The following is a 22,841-nucleotide window of genomic DNA, read 5'->3' as shown; positions in this document are numbered from 1 at the left end:
GTGATTTCTTTATATTGCTGGCACCTGCAACTCACCACAGGTGAGTTCAATTCCAAAGTGGAGGAGAATCATCTGCTTGAATTTTCATTGTTTCTAACAACTTCTTAACGGTGCCAATAATATTGTCCGGGCCATTTTAGGATTTATTTGTGGAATAAACGATATATGTACATATATATATATATATATATATATATATATATATATATATATATATATATATATATATATATATATATATATCTTCTTTCGGCTTCTCCCATTAGGGGTCGCCACAGCGGATCATCCGTATGATCCGCATAGAGATTTGGCACATGTTTTACACCGGATGCCCTTCCTGACGCAACCCTGGTCGCCTCTTACGACACAGGGATATGGTACACCTATTTTAACCGGGGTATACACCGGCCCAGTATACTGGTACTCATTTCGCCGACCTCGGAAGGATGACAGGCTGAGTCAACCCCCTGGTGTATTAATTCAGTGGCCCAACGGGGCTTGAACTCAGGACCTTTTGGATACCAGGCCGCTGCCCGAACCACTGCGCCAACACCAGGATATATATATATATATATATATATATATATATATATATATATATATATATATATATATATATATATATATATATATATATATATATATATATATATATATATATATATATATATATATATATATATATAGTTTTTTTTTTTGAAAAATATATATATGTCTATCGCACACATGCCAAATAAATTTGGCATGTTGCTTTCGGGTATCCCACGTATGGTTTCTGCAAGGGTAGCATATCTGAGGGAGAAGGTTTGGGGTGAGGGGAAGACCCCAATTCTCTTCATGTGAATGTGTATCATATAGCACCATCCGGTGGTCGCCACGAGCCAGTGTAGTAATATCCCGATTTACAAAACTCCAATTTACAAACATTGAATCTTACAAACCAAATTTTTTAATCCCAAAAATTCGATTTATGACCTCAAATTGTGACATTATGAACTTTTGCTCAACTTCAGTCAACTAAGTTTTCAAGTACAAATTAAAAATGTGGCCTCATGATCTTTTGATGAAAAAATTTGATCATGTAATTGGAAATATACACGTATCTTGCTGCAAAATGTCACAGCGGCACTCGCTCACATCCAGGATGATGATGTCAGAGTTTTCCTTCTCTCATTCTCTCCTACATAGCTACGTCGTTATGTTTGTGCTGTGGTGCAGTGTTAAAGTGCATTTTATTCACTCAAATATTCTTGTACATTACAGTGTGGTACTGTACTGTATTCATCCATAACTATGGCTCATAAAAGGAAGATAAGTGCTCAAGAAAGTGATACGAGTGGAAAGAAAGACAAGAAAGTGGTATCGTTAGAAAGTAAATTATAAATTCTAAGAAGGTTTGATACTGGTTCCCACCTTTCGGATATTGAACATGACTTTTGCCTTGCAATTACAATGTTGATTACGAAACGCAACAACAAAGTAAGGATAGTGGTATGTGCTCGATGTGTGACACCTTCCAGTGAAGTGAAAATTACCAAAACACTTAGCTCTGTAATGGAAAATATGGAGTGTTTGCTAAGTGTTTTGATTGAAAGTCAAACTCAAAAAAATGTTCCAGTTAAGACGATTGTCATTAAAGAAATGACCAAGAGCCTTTTTGAAGACTTAAAGTGCAGTGATGGCGAAAGTTTTACTATGGAGACATCTGGTGTGAGTGACCGGTGGTTTTCACATTCTGAGAGGTTTTCACATTTGACTATGGATAGCTTACATAGTTTGAAAGTGACGTTGGTGTTACTTATTACTGTACATTTAAAAAAATATTTTCTCAATTGCTGAATTTTGGGGTGGAAATTATTTTTTGGGAACACATCCCCTCACTATATCGATCAATGTATATATATATATATATATATACATATATATATATATATATATATATATATATATATATATATATATATATATATATATATATATATATATACATATATATTTAGATATGTATACACAGTACAAGTCAAATGTTTGGCCATACCTACTCATTCAAGGGTTTTTCTTTATTTTAAAGATTTTCTACATTGTAGAATAATAGTGAATACATCAAAACTATGAAATAACACATGGAATTATGTAGTAACCAAAAAGTGAAAAACAAATCAAAATATATTTTACATTTTATATTCTTCAAAGAACCACCCTTTGCCTTGATGACAGCTTTGCACACTCTTGGCATTCTCTCAACCAGCTTCATGAGGTAGTCACCTGGAATGCTTTTCCATGAACAGATTTGTTGTTAAAAGTTAATTTGTTGAATTTCTTTCCTTCATAAGGTGTTTCAGCCAATCAGTCGTGTTGTGACAAGGTAGGGTTGGTATACAGTAAATAACCCTATTTAGTAAAAGTCCATTATTTTGTCTGCACTGTAGTAGTGCATATTTTGGCAAGAACAACTCAACGAAGCAAAAACAAACGACAGTCCATCATTACTTTAAGATATGAAGGTCAGTCAATCCAGAAAATTTCAGGAACTTTGAAAGTTTCTTCAAGTGCAGTCGCATAAACCATCAAACGCTATGATGAAACTGCCTCAGCCAACAAGTGCTCAGCATATGTGGGAACTCCTTCAAGACTGTTGGAAAAGCATTCCAGGTGACTACCTCATGAAGCTGGTTAAGAGAATGCCAAGAGTGTGCAAAGCTGTCATCAAGGCAAAGGGTGGTTACTTTGAAGAATATAAAATATACTTTGATTTGTTTCACACTTTTTTGGTTAGTACATAATTCCATCTGTGTTATTTCATAGTTTTGATGTCTTCACTATTATTCTAAAATGCAGAAAATAGTAAAATATAGAAAAACCCTTGAATGAGATGTGTCCAAACTTTTGACTGGTGCTGTATATGCATGAAAATCACTCCCGATTTATGAACTTTTGATTTAAGAATTACTTTTCAGGAATGCATGTTGTTTGCAAATCGAGATATTACTGAAAACAAATCATCTTCTTTATAAAGAAATTTTAAACAACTGGACAATATGCATTACAGTAATGTTGAAATTTGAGTGAGAATAATTCTAAATTTTCAAAACGTTTAATTTCACTCATTTTAAGTGGATGTTCATATCAAAGCATCCAACACTGAGCAGCAAAGCAGAAGTGATTTTTGCTCATGACATATATAAATAAGCAGCAAGGTTGGCTGACGAAGGTGATGTTCGCTGACTTCCAAGCAGATTGAAGAGTGACCAAATGATCGGGTGAATTGAGCAGAATGTTCATTAAGTACAACATGTTGTCGTTTGATTAAATCCATCAGCAAAGCGATGGGTAAAAATACCTCATACAGTGCTAAAAATATAATGTAAAAAAATATATGAAACCAATGTATAAGGGTTTGTCACCATTATGAAACCAGGAGGGGCAATGGATATAAGTATCCATCCATCTGATCGAGCGTACTCGGGCATTTTGCCTCTCGGTGGCAGAAATAATCTGCAGTGGTTGCCAGTCCTATTGAAAGATCGCGGTGTTCACTTGAACCGGTCTCCCCAGAAAGGCGGAGTGCACTTCATACCGTTCTGTAAGTATATTAGCAGTCGCTAATTCGCGCCTCATCTACCCGCTGCCATAGATGATTTTCTGACCTCGAATGGCTCAATTATCCCAGCAAGCTGGTACTCAATTTGCCGACCTCAGAAGGATGACAGGCTGAGTGTGTATTAATTCAGTGGCTAACGGGGCTTGAACTCAGGACCCTTGGATCCCAAGCCGCTACCCTAACCACTGAGCCAGCACCAGGATCTAATAAGGATATAAGGATACTGCCATGGAAATATTGTGTGTAGGACCATAGAACAAAGCCTGGGGATTTATTTGTTGACTAATAGCATAGACGACTATCAGCGAGTCTTTATTTTTTCCCCTCCTCTCTAGCTACAAATGAAACCTTGACATTATAAGAGCCAAACTTATGTAAAAGGTTCCTTGTGTATAACAAGGTCCTTTCAATTTTTATTTCAAAATCCATTCATCTTATACATTTTTTTAAACCTCATGTGCGTTGGAATTTTAAAATTGTGTGTCATTTGTTGTGTGTTCACATGCGCATTTGTTTGTTTGTTGTGCATTTGTATTTCTTCTCCTGAGAAAGCACCCTTATGGGGCCTTAATGATATTGGCCGGTCTTGCGCATTTTGTCATTCAAAGTTCAACCATCCCTGCCTTTACCCAGCCACTGTGAGAAACCCCTAAACATTGGCTTGTGATTGTACCGACCACTGTGCCATGCTTATGCCCATCAGTGTTCTACCTGCACTAAGGTGTCTGAATCTCACTGTGTTGTTTGCAGTTACAATAAACTTGGCACATGTGCTTCCCATACATTACACAATACACCACACTCATCAAATTGCGTATAAAACATGCCATTTGCTTTTATTGAATGTTGTAAATTTTGGCCTGATTTTCTGCGCCAAATGAATGACCAAAACTGAAGCGTGAAAGTGATGAGAGGGTGTACATTTTTGTTATGAAATTCTTTTAAACGGATGACATCAAATGTGGTGCAAAACACTGTGCAAATTGAAGGGTCCGAGAGATTTTGACCTTCAAATGGTTTTGGAATCTCACAAACAATATGCCAACCTCAACATTCTTGTTTTCCAATGTGAAAGAAAATTACTTTTCTTCTAACCAATAATTTATTCTATTTAATGTTTTCCAATAAGCCATAAGCCGCTGCAATTTCAAATGTTTGCGACTGAGAAACAAATGGTGTTCATCATGTGCTGAACTTATTGAATTATGTAATCGCTCCATGGCTGTGGCATTCCCGTAAGCAATGTGACATCATATTCCGGGAAAATGAACAAGAAATCGCAAAACTTCACTTGCCATGTGACTTTTTTTCCCCCTTTTCTACTTATCGCAAGGTATCACATGACATCATACTAAAATATGCAGAATGGCATCTGTGTCTGTCTGACTGCTTTTTGACCATGATACATTCGGTCATTACTTATCCAATCTCAAACTCATTTGACAGGGGTACTCAGGCATCACATGGAGGTTGTGCAACTTCATTTGCCCCCTTCCCAAGGGGGTTTTCCACCTTGGGCAAAATCCATGCTCAGAAAGCTTATCGTGGCATTTTTCCAAGGCTGCTTCTAATAATATAAGGAACTAGAATGGGCATTTTGGAGAGCGCATCCATCCGCCAGGCTGAACAGTGTATGTTTTGTATCACAGTGAAACTGCAAGACCGGATCTGGATCCTGAACCTAAATTGAATCAGCTTGTTCTTGTCACCGAACCAACTCATCGACCTAGTTTTGTTGTAATTCATCCACAACTTTTTGAAATATCATGCTACATATCGTTTTTGGCCACATCTCTCAATGGTGAAGAATCACTTTCAAAATTCTAGAATCCGTATCCGGATCATCACCAAAATCTGATAATTTCATCCTTGTCATCCACCCAACCTCTCCATCAAATTTCGTCCAAATTCGTCCACAACCGTTTTGAGATATCCTGTTCACAGATGGACAAACATCCAGACAGGGGGTGAAAAAGTAAGCTCTGTTCACGCTCTGTGACGGAGGTAATAACAACACCAATGATAATAGCATCATATTAATGTTATTATGAGATTGGGACCATACTCTGTGCAGAACATTGGTGCTGCCTAAGCAGTCTCCTTGGCTATTGGGCACAATCCGAGACAGGTCGCCACTCCGACACAGTATACCAGCATGCTGGCACTCATTTTGCCGACCTCTGAAGGATAACAGGCCGAGTTAACCCCACCTGGTATTAATTCAACAGCTGAGTGGGATCCAAAGCCCACCACCCTAACGATTAAGCCAACACCAGACATCATTAATGTTATTGCAAAACAATATTAATACCAAAAGGGGTTTCTTCTCCTCGGACAAACACTGTGTTAACATGTATAAATTGCTTATCGTTGAGTTCTGTGGGGCAAGCCCACCAGAAGTAAAAAAATGAATACAAAACACAAACATGTATGTTTACCTTTTTAAACAGTGGCTACTGCTGTTTAATACAAATTTAAATAAATCTGGAGGAATCCCTACATACATGAGGCATTTTATGCTTATCACATCCACCACAGACTAATGGACCCAAGCCTAGATGTACTGTCATCGATATACCCCAAAGAGGGTAATAACATGACCCTTACTGCCGCTTCCGGAGGGAGTGGGTGTCTTAGTACCTAGAGCGCAGTGAAATGATGTTTGGCCCATCATGAGTGTGCCATTTCATATTCCAACACACCCGTATGATTCAAGTAGCACAAAATATGCAGCTAACTTCAAGCGGTGAATTTTTCAAGGGTGCCAGTGTGTCAGGGTCTATCCTTTTCGTAATAATGTGTAGAGTATTTAAAGTGTCCACAACGAAATGCACATGGGACAGCCAGTTATGCATCTTTATCGGAAGCACCTGCTCAGATGCAGTAACCTCCTTTCTGGAATTTCACCGTATTTGAGTCTGACACCATCACGGATCAATCCACAATATCTCATTTGTATGCACACTACCAACTAAGATATTCTCTGCCCTGTTGTCCTCAATTCTCTCTCCAAAAATATAATTTACTCGGGGGGGGGGGCAGTGAACCCATTGGGTTCCCGTTGTGACATTTGTCTATCCTAAATGTTTGAGATTTTTAAATAAATCATTTCAAGAAAAAAAAAAGATAGCTCCAGTGAACTATACCGCTGAGGTTGTTTGCATTGATCAAATTCTCCTGAAGAGTACTTGACTGAATCAGGAATCGATTTTTAAAATAATTTTTTCGTTGCCCGATTTTAACGAAACTTGATACTGCACACCGCGGGGGAATGGTGAGTACGGTGGGCTGACAAAATGTTGCGCTATCGTGTACCGTTTTGGCTGTATTTCGGGAACATACATACATACATACATGCATACATACATACATACATACAAGATGAGAGTTTTAGTAATATATAGATGAGATAATTATAGCTGCGCTATTTTCTGCTTTGACTGAAAGTGGCTGTACCACAGTGGCACGATTTGAAGCTTTTGTGATGAAAACCCTACTTTTTCTCATTGTATTCATGTGTTCTACAACCCCTTTCCTTTTTTTTCAGTTTCATGGAGGTTCCTGGATTCCACAGCATCAGTACATTATGCATCCTCAAGTAAGACAGAGCAGCACATTGGAACATTTTTGTTTTGTCCATTTACTGATCAATAGGTTTCCAAATCTGCATGTACCTTGTATATACAAGACAAAATTGATTGATATGATTGAATCTCCATTTCAGCACCTTGAAGGATGGCTTTGTTGGTGGATTCCACGAGGAACTTGAAAACTTTTAAACCACTGTCCTTCACTATTTGATGTACACTGTACTTGCATTGTAACATTAATAACTAGAACGGCACTCGGTAGAGCACATACCTCCACCAGGATGAACAGTTTACATTTTGTATCCCAATAACAGGCGGGTTGCTCTTTGGCCTATGTTGACCTCTTGGCCTATGTTGACCTCAAAATTAATGGGTGTTTTAATTCAGTAACATGATTTGAAAATTTTCTTCAAATTTCAAGTGAATCGGATGAAAATTTATGATTTTCAAAATTTGACAAAGTTCTTGACATTTTGACCTCAAAATCAATAGGCTTCTCTAACCATTTTGTGAAGATCAGCTAAAAAATGTGACCTGTCGGTGATTGACATACAAACAAACAAACAAACAAACAGATGAAAATTCACTCAGAGAGCGACACTTGGCAGAAAAGCACAAAGTCGAATGGCACTCGGGAGATCACATACCTCCACCAGGCTGAACAGTTTACGTTTTGTATCCCACTGATGTGCTGGATCTGAACCAAAATCTATTCCACTTGTTCTCATCACCTGACCAGCACATCCACCTTGTTTTGTCATAACTCGTCCACAACTTTTTGAGGCATATATATATATATATATATCTCTTCTTCTTCTTCTTTCGGCTGCTCCCGTTAGGGGTCGCCACAGCGGATCATCATTATGATCCGCATAGTGATTTGGCACATGTTTTACACCGGATGCCCTTCCTGACGCAACCCTGGTCGCCTCTTGCGACACAGGGATCTGGTACACCTATTTTAACCGGGGTATACACCGGCCCAGTACACTGGTACTCATTTCGCCGACCTCGGAAGGATGACAGGCTGAGTCAACCCCCTGGTGTATTAATTCAGTGGCCCAACGGGGCTTGAACTCAGGACCTTTTGGATCCCAAGCCGCTGCCCTAACCACTGCGCCAACACCAGGATGTGTGTATATATATATATATATATATATATATATATATATATATATATATATATATATATATATATATATATATATATGTATATACACACACACACATGATGCCTGGTGTTGGCTTAATGGTTAGGGTGGTGAGCTTATGATCCAAGGATCCTGAGTTCAAATCCCACTCACTGTTGAATGAATACCAGGTAGGGCTGACTCTGCCTGTCATCCTTCCGGGGTCGGAAAAATGAGTACCAGCTTGCTGTTATCCTGTGTCGGAGTGGCGACCCGTCCAGGATTGTGCCCAATAGCCAAGGAGACTGCTTATAGGTAGCACCAATGCTTTGCACAGTGTGGTTCCAATGGATGGACATATATATATATATATATATATATATATATATATATATATATATATATATATATATATATATATATATATATATACATATATATTGATATATCGTTTTTGGCCATCTCTATCAATTTTTGAAATTAGGCCTGTGTTGACCTTTTGACCTTAAAAATAATTAGTGGTTGAAGTCATTGACCTGAAATGCAAATCCTGCTCAAATTTCAAGTCATTGGAATGAAAATTGAGGATACTAGAAAGTGCACCTAAGTTATTGAGGTTTTGGCATATGCTGACCTCAAAAATAATTGGTGGTTGTATTCAATGGGGTGACATGAAACTCATTTTCAAATTTCAAGTCAATCGGATGAAAATTGAGGATTTTAGAAAATCTGACCCAAATTTGCCTTTTGACCTTTTGGTCTATGTTGACCTCAAAATTAATAGGTGGCTGAATTCAGTGACCTGAAATGCAAATGCTCTTCAAATTTCAAGTTAATCGGATGAAAATTGAGGATTTTAGAAAATTTGACCCATTTTGGCCTTTTGGCCGATGTTGATCTCAAAAATAATTGGTGCTTCAATTCAGTAAGGTGATATGCAAATGGTCTTTAAATTACAAGTCAATCGGATGAAAATTGATAATTTTATAAACAATTAAAATATTTGGCCTATGTTGTGTTGACCTGCTAACCTATGTTGGCCTTTTGACCTATGTCAACCCCAAAAATAATAGGTGTTTGAATTCATTCACTTGATATGCAAATCCTCTTCAAATTTCAACTTAATCAGATGAAATTTGAGGAGTTTAGAAAAATGGCCTTTTGGTCGACCAAATTTTACGCAACTTCAATGCAGGACTGTCGCAGGGTCGTTGACCATCATCTCCGACAAATTCAGGATGATAGGTTGAGCGGTTTGGGCTGGAGGTGAGCGGACAGACAAACAAACAAACAAAAACCAACAAATACATGAAAAATCACTCAGAGTGACAACTTGGCAAAACAGCACAAAGTAGAATGGCACTCGGTAGAGCACGTACTCTGCCAGGTGGAACCGTTTACATTTTGTATGCCACTGATGGGCTGTATCTGAACCAAAATCCAATCCACTTGTTCTTGCCACCTATTGAACTCATCCACCTTGTCTTGAAACAACTCGCCCACAACTTTTTGAGATATAGTGATATATTTCGTTTTTGACCCTATCTATCAATTTTAGAAATTAGGCCTGTGTTGACCTTTTGACCTGAAAATTAATTAGTGGTTGAATTAATTGACCTTGTATGCAAATGCTTTTCAAATTTCAAGTCAATCTCATGAAAATTGAGGATTTTAGAAAATGATCCCAAGTTGTTGACAATTTGTCCAATGTTGACCTTTTGGTGGCATGTGCTGACCTAAAAAAATAATTGGTGGTTGTATTCAGTGAGCTGATCTGAAAATCATGTTGAAATTTCAAGTGAATCAGATTTAAATTGAGGATTTTAGAAATTTGACAAAGTTGTTGACTGTTGTCCTATGTTGACCTTTTGACATCAAAAACAATAGGCTTCTTGCTTATGACGAACTCTACCAGGTAGTAATGTTTTGTGAAGATCACTTTAAAATAGTGACCTGCAGGTGGTTGACAGACATACAACCAAACAGACGGACAGACAGAATAACAAAATCATCCGACCAATATACAGAACTGTACTTGAAAAATCTTCGATTTTGCAAGTAACAGGAAAACGTCGTGCAGAGCACGATACTTTCAAAGTCCACCTCCCTCCTCCTTCCAAAAATAGGTTACCATGGATTCATCAAATTGTCCCTTTCATTAAGATGAAAATTAATGATCTTAATCAAAGCTCAGGTCAATCGGATGAAAAGTGATCATTTTTCAGATGAAAATAGATTTGAGAAAGTTCACCTTTTGAACTTTACACCTCAAAAATAATCCAATGACCATTTATATGATGCAATATTCAATGATTATTCAAATTTGAAGTCAATTGGATGGGGAAAAAAATGATTTTAGAAATTCTGACCTTCAGTTGACCTTTTGACACCAAAAATAGTTGGTTTCCCAATTCCGTGCCCCAATATGCAATTCCATTTCAACTTTCAAGTCAATTGGATGAAAAATGACAATTTTAGGAATGTGATCTCAAGATGACCTTTGCCCTCAAAATCAATAGACTTCTCAGTTGTGGTAAAGTTTCATGACAGTTGCTTTAGAATTGTGACCTGCAGGCGATTGACAGACAGACAGACAAATATCTTGCCAAAAGGTGACCACATGTGACTTCTTTAAGGTCACACTGAGGTGAACAGAGCTGCTATCCACCAGGAGTGACTCCTTGAGGAATATCTGTCTACGAGAGATTCCGATGAGAATCGTTCTACAGAGTAACCATGAAAAATATGCGTTTGCCTCATAACGTCACCAAATGACGTCATAATGTCTCAAGCTTGACATATCTAGAAAGCACTCATTGAGGTGTTCAATTTGAGGTACTACACGATATGGTTCCTAAAACTTGAAAATTTGACCTTGGGGTCAAATATGTTTGACCTCAGGCGCTAACCATGAAGGTCAAGGCTAATCGCCACCAAAAATTAATCAGCTGAGTGCCAGACCATGAACTATATTCCCATGAAGTTTGAAGACGATCCGATCAAAATTACTCAAAAAATAAGAGTTTCGTCGACTCCCCTGATTTGCGACAAAGTGACCTTGACCTTTGACCTTGACCTTCAAAATTTTGTGCGCTGAAAGGGACCTCTATAGGCCTCTGGTATGCGAAGTTACAAAAATTTCCAATGATAACTGTGCTCTGCAGAATTTTTTATACGTGATTACAGACAAACAAACAAACAAACAAACAAACAAAAAAAACATACAAGCTGACTAACATATCTTGCAAAAACTTCTTTTTGACAAGATAACAAACATACAGACAAACAGACTGGGGTGAAAACATAACCTCCGTCCACCTTCGGTGGCGGAATTAACTACATTCATGTTGTAAATTGAGAAAATGCTTCTATTGACGTGTATAGGGGAAAAGATGAAAAAGGGAAATTGGGCCCAGAAAAATGAGAGCACAATGAGAGGGAAATGAGAGTACCATATGTGACTTCGAATTATCTTTCTTCCTTCGACTCCTGGTTTGGAATCAGCTTTACCCACACTCAACACCCCCCCTCCCTCCCCACCCTCCTTTATTCCTATCCTTTATGAGCAAACAAATCATTTTATGCTGAACATCTCCTTCCCAGATTACAATGTGACTGCTTTTCCCATTGAAATGGAATTGAACAGAATGAAATGAAATATTAAGTGGGAGACATTGGTAATGAAAGACTGATAAAATTAGGTTTATCTCAACTTCAGAGTCAAACAATGTCCACTGGGCTTTCTGTGCAGTTGTGTTGACAGCCTTTGGACATTTAGTACAAGCACTCATTATCACACTGTATGAGCTGTTAATATTTCGTTGGTATTTTAAAGCCATCGCTTGAACCATTGGTCATGCATGTTGCAAAGGTGCGTGTGTGAAGATTAATTTTCACATTGCGAACCATGCTCCTATCACCACTTCATCCTTGGAGCCCTTGCGGCTTTTCTCAGCAAATAAAGCAGATCAAGGTGCCAAACTTTACAAAGTTCTATTGTCGTGTTTTCTGATGGCTGTTTAAGTCGCAAGGTGAGCATCTCATTGAAATGGCTGCAGATATCCAGTTGAGTGCATTGAGGTGGGATGGGTGATGGAAGGTGTTTTCGAGGGGCTCGGTAGCGGTCCTGGGTGTATTGTAATGACAATCTAGCTTGGGCCTTCCAGAAGATGGCACCAGGTGTACAATTTTGCTGCCAAAATGTTCTAGATGTGAAAATCACAACTGCCAGCTGATGCAACCCTTGTCACACCCCCTGACAATTATTCTTCTCCCATCTCACTCACTTTCCATCTATTCCCCCTTCCCCTCCCCCTCTCTCACCCCACCTCCCCTCCCAAGGCTTCCTACGTCTCACCGACCATGGACCAGCCACTGCCTGTACAGGCCTCTAGCTTAACACCTCTAGCCCACCAAATGGGCCATCTTTCTCTGGGAAACCCGGTAGGGCCTTCACTTTTCTGTTCTCTAAATCCTTTAGTATCGAGGAATTTGGATGTTGTAGAGTAAGACCGGATTGTTTGAATCTCCAACAACGCCATTATTTGCCTTTATAGGACTTACTCGAGGGTCACTCAAATAGACTTCAAATTAATGTTCTTTCATCGTCCGTAAAGTATACATTGCTGTCTGTACAATCGGATGCAAACTAAATGAATCACGTATAACATCCATGGTCATGTTTTATGCAAAGTGCAGACACATGAATAAGAACTTTACTTTTCATAAACTTTAAGCAAGAATCTAAAATTGTGTTATTACCCTCGCTGAAGGAGAGGGTATTGCATTTGGGTCCTTGTGTTTGTCTGTTTGTCTGTCTGTTTGTCTGTCTGTCTGTTTGTTTGTCCGCACAGAACTTTCATGTTTTTCTCCACAGCCACTTGTCAAATTGAGACGAAATTTTCACCATAGGAGCGGCTAACCATGTAGAATGTTTTATTGATAATAATTATGACATCATAGGCCACGTGGTGTGGTGGCCATGTTTGAAAAATTGGAAAAAATTGGAGATCTGTATCTCTCAAACCATACTAAGTTAAAAATTGAAACTTGGTGCATAGCAAGTACTCCTCATGAGGAATTAGTGTAATTTTTATGACATCATAGGTGCCTTCGTTCTGCTGTCATAATTGCATATGTAGAATGTCACATCTGATCAGTATGACATTTTTTGAGGGTCATCTAGGGATAAAATGGTCCACAGAAGAAAATTGATGATGTCAACGGTCACGTGATTTGGCAGCCATATTGGTTTTACCCTAAAACATTCAAAAAATTATCTTCTTCTCCAGAATGGGTGGACAGATCGAGGGGAAACTTCACACAAATGTTCTCCAAGTGTTGGGTATACCAGGTTATTCATGAATAATTGATGTCACATGGTCTGGCAGCCATATTGGATTTAGCGAATATCTTAAAAATATTATTTCTCTTGAAGCGCTTAATCAATTGATGTGAAACTTCAAAATTATGATATAGTAGTGATGGGGAACATGTTTTAAATTTCAACCTTATCAGACGCATGGTCTGGAAGCCAGAAGTTTTGTTTTTTTTTTCATCTAGGTTCTTAATTGTTATTTTTTTTTTGAAAAAGGCTCACTTGGCTGTGCTTGGATGGGTTTCAGGGTCGAGGAGTAGCAGCTGAAATGTGAATCCTCTTCAGGTTCCTCTTGATGACTTCATCTTTACTTTTTGCTTGTTTGAATTCCTTCTGATTACTCCAACACAGGACTGTACCAATTTGGTCTTCCATTCGATTTGAATTTAATTTATTTTAATCCCATTCTAAATTCAATGGAATAATTATAAAAAAAACGTCATGGGTCAGGGTCAGATATCCAATCGAAGCAGGGTCGCATCAAAGCAGAACGTCTTGGTGCCCGGTCATCACTTCCAGCAATTATAAAGTAGCAGTTCTAATTATGTCTTATTAATTACATAACACACCAGTACACAAACACTACACAAAACAATTTCTGGTGAGCATCTGCAATCTCTGATTGCTCTTTCTCGTTATTCAATTGGATTTAGAATGGGATTAATATAAATTCAATTAAAATCAAATGGAAGACCAAATAGGTACAGTGCTGCATTGGAGTAATCAGAAGGAACCCAAACAAGCAAAAAGCAAATATGAAGTCATCAGTAGAATCCCGACCCAGCTGTAAACTATCCGTCTGGTGTTTCACAGGCAGGGTGATTAATCAATGTGTGTGTATTCCCTCGGATGGACGTTAAACTGAATGCCCTATCACACATTCGCCTCTAATCTTTCTGGCTGTCGCCGGCAACAGCGGGTTCGTGAAAGAATTGGGTCAATAAGTACGACCCTGTTTTGAAAAGCATGTATGAGATGGTGGAGTCAAGTAACTCTGAGGCATCAGTAAAAGCACGATCCCTCTGTGAGAATTTCAGCTCTGGGGTGACATATCTGGGACTACGAGTCGCAAAGGACGTCACAGGACCTTTGCATGAGTTCAACAAAACTTTGCATCCTGAAAAGCGAACCATATCAGGAATGCTCACCAATGCAAAAACTCTCGAGGATGCACTTATGAGAATGAAAACTGCAGAGGATTTTTTTTTTCAATTGTTGCTGAGGTAAGACCACAACATTGAAGTTCATGAGCTGGACCCCATAAAGTTGCTGCGTTTCAGAAGGCCCCCGAAGAAAGACACTGGTGCCTTTCCGATTTACCATGCTAATAGTACAGAGGAGCATGACAGACGAGCGTTCTTTGCAATTGCGGACACTGCCTTTCAGCAGATAAATGAGCGACTGAACATAGCATCAACTATTGGGATGGCTGTATGTCAGTGTTTGGAAACAACGCTGTTAACTTCTGAAGTGGACAAAAATCGCATCGGCGTGCATCCTGAACTTGACTGTGAAGCACTTCCAGTCCAGTTGAAAATGTTCCAACAGAATCTCCACCCCCAAACTGTTATTGATGGTCTGGGGAGCACTTACGATCATGTCCCCTGATATGAGGTGTCTTTTCTCCTAGGTGGAAAACTTAAGCGGCTACTGTTTGTTTACCCTGTTACTTCCTGCCATGTAGAGTGCTCATTCACTGATCTCCGTCGGCTGAAAAACTGGCTGCGAAACATCATGGGACAACTGCAGTTACATTCAGCAGCAATATGCCACGTACATAAAGACCAGCTAGATCAAGTGGACTTGCAATGGATAACAGAATAATTCATCAACAGGACAGAAACCCATCAGAATGCATTTGGGGGATGTTAACATGGAGTAAACACTGTGTACAACCAAAGGAATGTGAACATGAAATACACATTGTATTTCATGTGCATTTTTGTGTGTCTTGTCCATCACAGCGTTAACGATAACATCAGTGCATAACATACACCCCTTGTACCTTTTGTTCTCGCTTTTCACAGCATGAGCTCTAAAATCTTGTGGGATAACTCCCCACAATGCCTGGTCATCCCCACCCCCCAAATCGTGCAAAGAAATCACTGCCATTGCCCAAATGACATGGTCCATGCTCCACTTACCGCAATCTATGGATGGATGAATCCCCCATCTCCCACTATATATATATATATATATATATATATATATATATATATATATATATATATATATATATATATATATATATATATATATATATATATATATATATATATTTCTGAGAGTCTGAAGTATATGAGGGCCAGATACAAGACAATTATTATTTTCCCACATACACATATATTTAACACTCGCAAATACAACCCGTCGCTTCAGTGACAAGAATACAAAATGGGGGAGGGAGAAAATCAGGGGGAAGAGGGAGAGAGGGGTGGGGGATCGAAGAGGGCTGGGGGAAGGGAAGACAGTGTGAGGTTGGTGGAAGAGAAGGCAGACGTGCGGTGCAGAGTTAATTACTGCCCGGACGCATCTGGAGACAAACACTGCACGGATGCGTCTGGAGCCAAGCTGGCTGGAGACAAACAGCGCTAGGACACGTCTGGAGACAAACACCGTCCAGACATAATCAACATCCATACATGTTCAGAGACAGAGAGAGAAAGATGTGAGGGGAGAGTGAGAGAGGTGTGGGAAGAGGGTACTGCACTGTATTGGGAGAGGGTAGAGCAAGGATGGGACAGACAGACAGAGAGAGAAAGATATGCTTTATGAACAACACACACACACACACACACACACACACACACACACACACACACACACACACACACACACACACACACACACACACACACACACACTTGGCTGATATCGGCAAGAACCCAAAAACCATGAAAAATGTTTCAGGGAGATGTTCACAAACATGAATCTTTTTATAAAGCTGCCTGTGACAGGTGAAAAAAAAATTGGCTCAGTAATTTAGAATACACGTTAACACAGAAAATGGCTCAAAAATCGAGTGTAATTTCACAGCAACTTGCTCAGAGTGATGGAGCACGGACCACTCACTGAGAATGATGGAGAAAGAACCACTCCTTCAGGGTGACGGAGCATAAACCACTCACTTAGCGTGATGGTGCACCAACCACTCGCTCAGAGTGACGGAGCACAAACCAATCGCTTAGGGCGACGGAGCAGGAACCACTCGCTCAGGGCGACGGAGCACGAACCACTCGCTCAGGGCGACGGAGTACGAACCACTCGCTCAGGGTGACGGAACACGAACCACTTGCTCAGGGCGATGGAGCACAAACCACTCGCTCAGGGCGACAGAGCCTGAACCACTCACTCAGGATGACGGAGCACGAGCCACTCGCTCAGGGTGACGGAGCACGAACCACTCGCTCAGGTTGACGGAGCACGAACCACTCGCTCAGGGTGACGGAGCACGAAGCACTCACTCAGGGTGACGGAGCACGAACCACTCACTCTGAATGACGTGGCAGGCAAAAGCGTCCGCAGTGAGTTAACGATTCGCTCAGAAGGACGTAGCGGGATTCCACTATCGACTGTAAGGTGTTCGGCAAGTGGCTTAAGCACTCGTGCAAGTACTCCAATTAAATGGTTGATAAGGAACGGTTGGCCAGGCTGGTGCTCCATATCATATTTCGTCCCTTTTACTTTAAAGCTGGTCTTCACTGTGCACGCAGCAGTTAATGAAGTAATATTAATTCGTTCAAATAATGACTTTATCCACAAAGGAGATGCAGCTTAATGCAAAACAACCCTGAAAACATCACAAAATTCAATCGCCCGTGAAATAACCAATGCAAATAATCCGCCATTTGCCTGCTCGTCTGTGCACACGCCATGTGGTACATCGTTCCGGGGTCCATGCAAACGTTATAACTTTTTTTTAAAGCATCCCCTTTTTCCCAGATTTGCTTTGATTCTCTGTAGAGCACCTTGCGAAACCTCCAAAAATATAGACACACATCTGGCAGTCTCTCTGGACAGGGTGCAAGATCCAGCAGTGAATGCATGAAATAATATAGCAACGAATGCACACACACATATATATATATATATATATATATATATATATATATATATATATATATATATATATATATATATATGTATATATACACGAGGTCCATCTAAAAAGTAACATATATATATATATATATATATATATATATATATATATATATATATATATATATATATATATATATATATATATATATATATATATATATATATATATATTGTTGCGGATTTCGCGCCCGCCGGCGTGCTGACGGCCACGTAACTCGAATCGCGGCACGTCGCCCACCGGACGGACAATCCAGTCGTGACCCTCTCGGACTAACGCCGGGAACCAGTCACGGGTGGACCTTTCGGTCTCACCGCGATCGAGCCAATCAGCCCCCGCGTGGGATAGGGTTGCTCGCCGACCCGACCTACCTAAGTACCCACGCGGAGGGTAGACCGGGCGATCGCACCTCGCCGCAGGTCGACTTCGGACACGGGCCACTTAAGCGACCCGTTCCGTACTATCAGAATAACCGAGCGGTGTTATCGTCGACCTCGACGGTTCGATTAATTATCGGGCGTATTCAGCCCACTACCAACCCTTTACGTGAAGCAAGATGGGGATTCAATGGAGGAAAAGACGAAGCGAAGCGGGAGAACAGTTCAACAATAAAGCACATTTATTCGCGACGAACGGAAAGCACACAAATACAATTCCACCAAATGCACACAGAAAAAAACACAATTCCATTTACACAAAAAGCAAATATAAAAGCGAAAACAATGCAGAGCTAATACCGACTACCGAGCACACGGCAACACTTATACAATTCTACTTCACAGACGGTGCCGACAACACATACCCAAAACCAAGGAAAAGAAATCCCTCAAGAATGAGGCGGGCCTGAGGCCGAGACCGGGTCGCGCCTACCCGTCTGGTGATGAGACGCGGAGCGGCGATGGCGCCTCACTCCGCGGGCCTCGCGGACAGTGCCTGGCAGGGGGTGGGAAAGGGGCCCCCTTGGTCGCACTATCTCAGCGCGGGGGGAAACAGGAGGGGGTTGCTGATGCTCGGGGTATAGAGGATCTTTATTATCCCTGGTGTGCGTCTCCACCTCGGCCAGGTCGCGCTGCCGGCCTCCCTCGGGCGTGCAGCTGCCGGCACCGACGCGAGCACCCCCTCGTCTGCCTTCGCCGCTGCCGCTTCTCCGCCTCTGGACTCTCCACCTCTCCACTTCTTGACTCTCCGACCGACTCTCCGATCGACTCTCCCCTTCGCGACTCTCTTCAGCTTCTCCAGCTACTGCAGGCTTCGGGCTCCAGACTTCCACACTCCCTGACTGACGAACACGGTCCTTTTATCCCCCCGTAGCTTCGCCTTTGACCCCCTCCCTTTGACCTTTCACCTCGCTCCCCATTGGCCCGAGAAAAAGTGGGCGTGAAGGCTTTTTGATCCACAAATTTGCATATATCGATCGTTCTGGAGGCGGGGCCAAATCGCCCCTCGCTCACCGATTGGACGGCAAAAAGTGGGCATGTGTCGTTTTTGATCCGTTTTTGAAGCACAAAATCCGTGATTTTGTACACGCTGTTCAACGTGCGCCCTCTGCACGAGTCCAACACCGGTACCCACAGCGGGGCAAGAACGGTGGCGATGCTACGGTTGCGAGGTGTGACGTGAAGGTCGTGGCGGTTGTGGTGAAGCGGCGTTGTGGTTGGTGGTTGATGTTGTGGTTGTGGTGGTAATCATGGCGGTTGGTCCAAAATAAAGATAGTAAAAGAAAAACGGCTATCCTGAAGAGTCGCAGCTCGCATAAATGACATGTATTCCCACTAGACAACGGGTTTGGGCCTAACTACACATATACTTGCCGAGATACCTCACCTAAGGGACCTGAATGGTGGTTTGCGAATCTGGTAACCACAACAATATATATATACATTATTTTACATTTATATATATGGTATTATTTTACACGCATGCAGTCAATGAAGCAATCGGGGGGGGGGGGGGGAATGGGGACAGGACACGAGCAAAAAGACCTACAGCCGTTGTTTACTCAGTATGTACAATGTACATGCACTTATAACAATCCTATTTGAAGGACAAGGCGCCACAGACTTCCATGCAAAACCCCAGAAAGAAAAGACCCGGGCTCGTAAGCCTTTAATATTTCTCAGAGCCGGGATGACCGCAAGGATCTGAGAGGCCGGGAAGGTTACCTGCCACCCTCGTGGTGACTCGCTGGGCCCTGGTTCGGCAACCCTCGGTGTCTCTGCCCGCACTCCACTGGACTCCACCAGTGCCTTCAACGGCACCTCCAATGGCAATCCGGCTGGCGACTCCTCTCCGGCTTCTACTCGACCACCTCCAACAACGCCAAGGAGACCAAGAAGAGAGCCAAATCCGCCGATGGCACCACCAAATCTCGTACCAAGTCCACCAATGGCACCAATTCTCCTGGTGTCCTCACCAATTCTTGCGCTCTCCTCCCCAATTCTCCTTCTCCGAGCGAACGCCGCGTTTTTATCGTCGAACACGCCTTTTTCCCTGCCCCTCCCGGCACGCGGGGGGAAATTCCAGCAGAGCTCAGCTTGGCTCTGTGGTTGTTGCCCAACCGTCATTCTTGTTTACCTGTTCTGAGGGATATCGGGGCGGGAGTTGTTGAGATGTCGTGGTTGCAGTGTGGTTGGCGCTGTGGTGGGGATGGCGTGGTTGTTGAGATGTTGTTGAGGAGTGGTGTGTTTGTTTGAAATTAAAGACAGAAAAGAATAATGGCTAACTCGAAGATGCACAGCCCGGCACACAATAATACCCTTTAGACATTGGTTGGGAAATCTAATCTGGACACACACTTATCGATATAACTGATCTTCGTGGAACCTGAATAGTGATCTGTGAATTTCCACAACCGTAACAATATATATATATATATATATATATATATATATATATATATATATATATATATATATATATATATATATATATATATATCACTTCCAAATTGAGATTCTATCCAATCGGCAATTATGATTATTTTTTGGTTGAGGATCTTTTGGGATGGATTTTCACAGTTCATTTACAGTTAGTGTTATTCTCTCATCATTGAGGAAAGCCTAAAAAAGGAAAGAAAGTTCTTCTTCTTCTTCTTGTTCTTGTTCTTCTTTTGTTAATCTTTAAAGGGCTCTTCCAACCTATCACAATGATGACTTTTTGCATGTTAATCATAACTGTGGGGATGTTATATGATTTCTCATCATTGATTTTCCCACTTACCTGCACAGTACTTGGCATCAATGGGAGCCTCTGTGTCATCACCGTATATTACTTCCTATACGCCTGTGCCTTCCACACCTGTTCCATCCGAGGTAACACTCTTGAAGATTGCTTATACACAGACCTCCTGCATTCAGCACAAAACGCATGCAAATCGTTTGATTTTTGTATTTCTGTTATCCTTTCTATTAATTGCACTTCTTCACATTTTATTTGTTAAGACTGTTTTCATGAAATTATATTTGCATCAGATAACTTTTCCAGTCTTCATCATTTTCCCACCTGTCTTAATTTGCCGATCTCGCAAGTTTTTCCATTCACGTGGCTGTGGCATCTCAAGATATTGTATGCTTAATATGGAAACCTTTTCTTTCTCAGGATTCACTTTACTTTCATGTTTCTGCACAATTATAAATGTTATCTCTTAGACAAGGTCAGCTGATTAGCTGATGCTGCCATGTATAATTCCTCAGCCCCATCACTTTTGACAAACCCTCCCAACCCCTGACCCCATTGGATTACCCCTGAGTTTTTATTTTCTAAAAAATGAGGCTCAACAAAGAGTTGACATTTTCAGTAAGTCTCGCAGAGTACCTGCCCTATGGGTGATCTTCTTCCAAGCATGCAGCACATTCTTCTGACGCATATCTTTATTTTGGCAGTGGAAAAGGCAACTGACAGCTCTGTGTAAGCAAAATAAATAAATAACCCATGAAGTTATGTGCAGGAAGCAAAATCATACAGACTGCTTATAATTCAAAGCACCTCACTGCACTGGAAAACATGGGGACAAGAATACTGCACTGTAAATGGTGGAGACTTGTAATACCCTCCCCTGCCTGGAGACGGCGCGACACGATATACAGTTACAGAGAGAATTTACATCCCACCCCCTCCCGCCAAGACCACCGTAAAAGATAAAAACACGGCGATACATTAATTGGGATCATGCTGATCCTATGTAGCAATTCTGGATGGAATCGGCCCACAACTGTCGGAGTATTAGTACTACAAACAAACACTGGTCCGTGAATTATAGTAAGCATAAGGGAAGAAAGGGGGAAGTGATTGTGAATTGAACATTCCATCTTTATTTACTTTTAGCATTGTTCTTCACAAACGGGAACAGGAACAACGCAGGCATGATAGGCCAAATGGCCTGCTCATGCACCAAGGTTCCCTTTGTATATTTGTGTAACTTTGTTACGAACAGGAAGAAATAGGGCGGGTAAAACAGAGCATTGGTTGGAAGGGGAATTGAGTACTTGGGCTTTGGGGAAGTTGAGGATTTGAAGAACAAAGGGGGAGTGGATGACAGAGTTGGCTTGCGGGAGGGAGGGCAAATAGGGGACAGAGATGGGAATGAGGGGTTTGATGATTTGAAGAATGGGGGAGGGTAGCACAGAGATTGGGTGTTGTGGGAGGGGGTTAAGGATATGGGATTGTATAGGGGGGGGGGTTAGGGAGCTGAAGTCACATTTTTGGGTCTTTTTGTCTTTGGGGTCTTCAGGGTCCTTTGAGTATTCAGGGTATTTGGGGTCTTTTATGTCTTCAGAGTCTTTGATGTATTTTGGGTATTTGTGGTGTTTTGTGTATTTTAAGTCTTTTGGGTCTTCGTGGTCTTTTGGGTCTTCAGGGTCTTTTTGTTTTTTATTTGTATACCTTGTCGAGGCTCTTATGAGAGCTAACACACAATGCACAGCAAGGGGGGCATGAGACAATAGGGGCGGGAGTGGGAACTGGGAAGGACAAAACAGTGGGGAACAGAGACATTCGGAGATCTGTGGAAGGGAGAGGGATGGGGTGGGAAACACGGGGTATT

General features: G+C 41.1%; 1 protein-coding gene across 1 annotated transcript in view; it reads left to right on the top strand.

Moving 5' to 3' along the window:
* The window catches only part of LOC147032907 (RNA-binding motif, single-stranded-interacting protein 3-like), a 192,516-nt gene that overhangs the window by 151,044 nt on the left and 18,631 nt on the right, over positions 1 to 22,841 (top strand). Inside the window, exons 10-12 of the mRNA XM_085870933.1 lie at positions 7,149 to 7,199; positions 12,663 to 12,764; positions 21,028 to 21,111. Coding sequence (XP_085727059.1) covers positions 7,149 to 7,199; positions 12,663 to 12,764; positions 21,028 to 21,111 — 237 coding nt within the window. The remainder of the gene's footprint in view (positions 1 to 7,148; positions 7,200 to 12,662; positions 12,765 to 21,027; positions 21,112 to 22,841) is intronic.

This window comes from Eptatretus burgeri, chromosome 2, assembly GCF_056783735.1.
Source record: "Eptatretus burgeri isolate ZD-2024b chromosome 2, Ebu_testis_v1, whole genome shotgun sequence".
NCBI lineage: Eukaryota > Metazoa > Chordata > Myxini > Myxiniformes > Myxinidae > Eptatretus > Eptatretus burgeri.
Note: the sequence above shows the minus strand (reverse complement) of the source record. Positions and strands in the feature narration are given on the sequence as shown.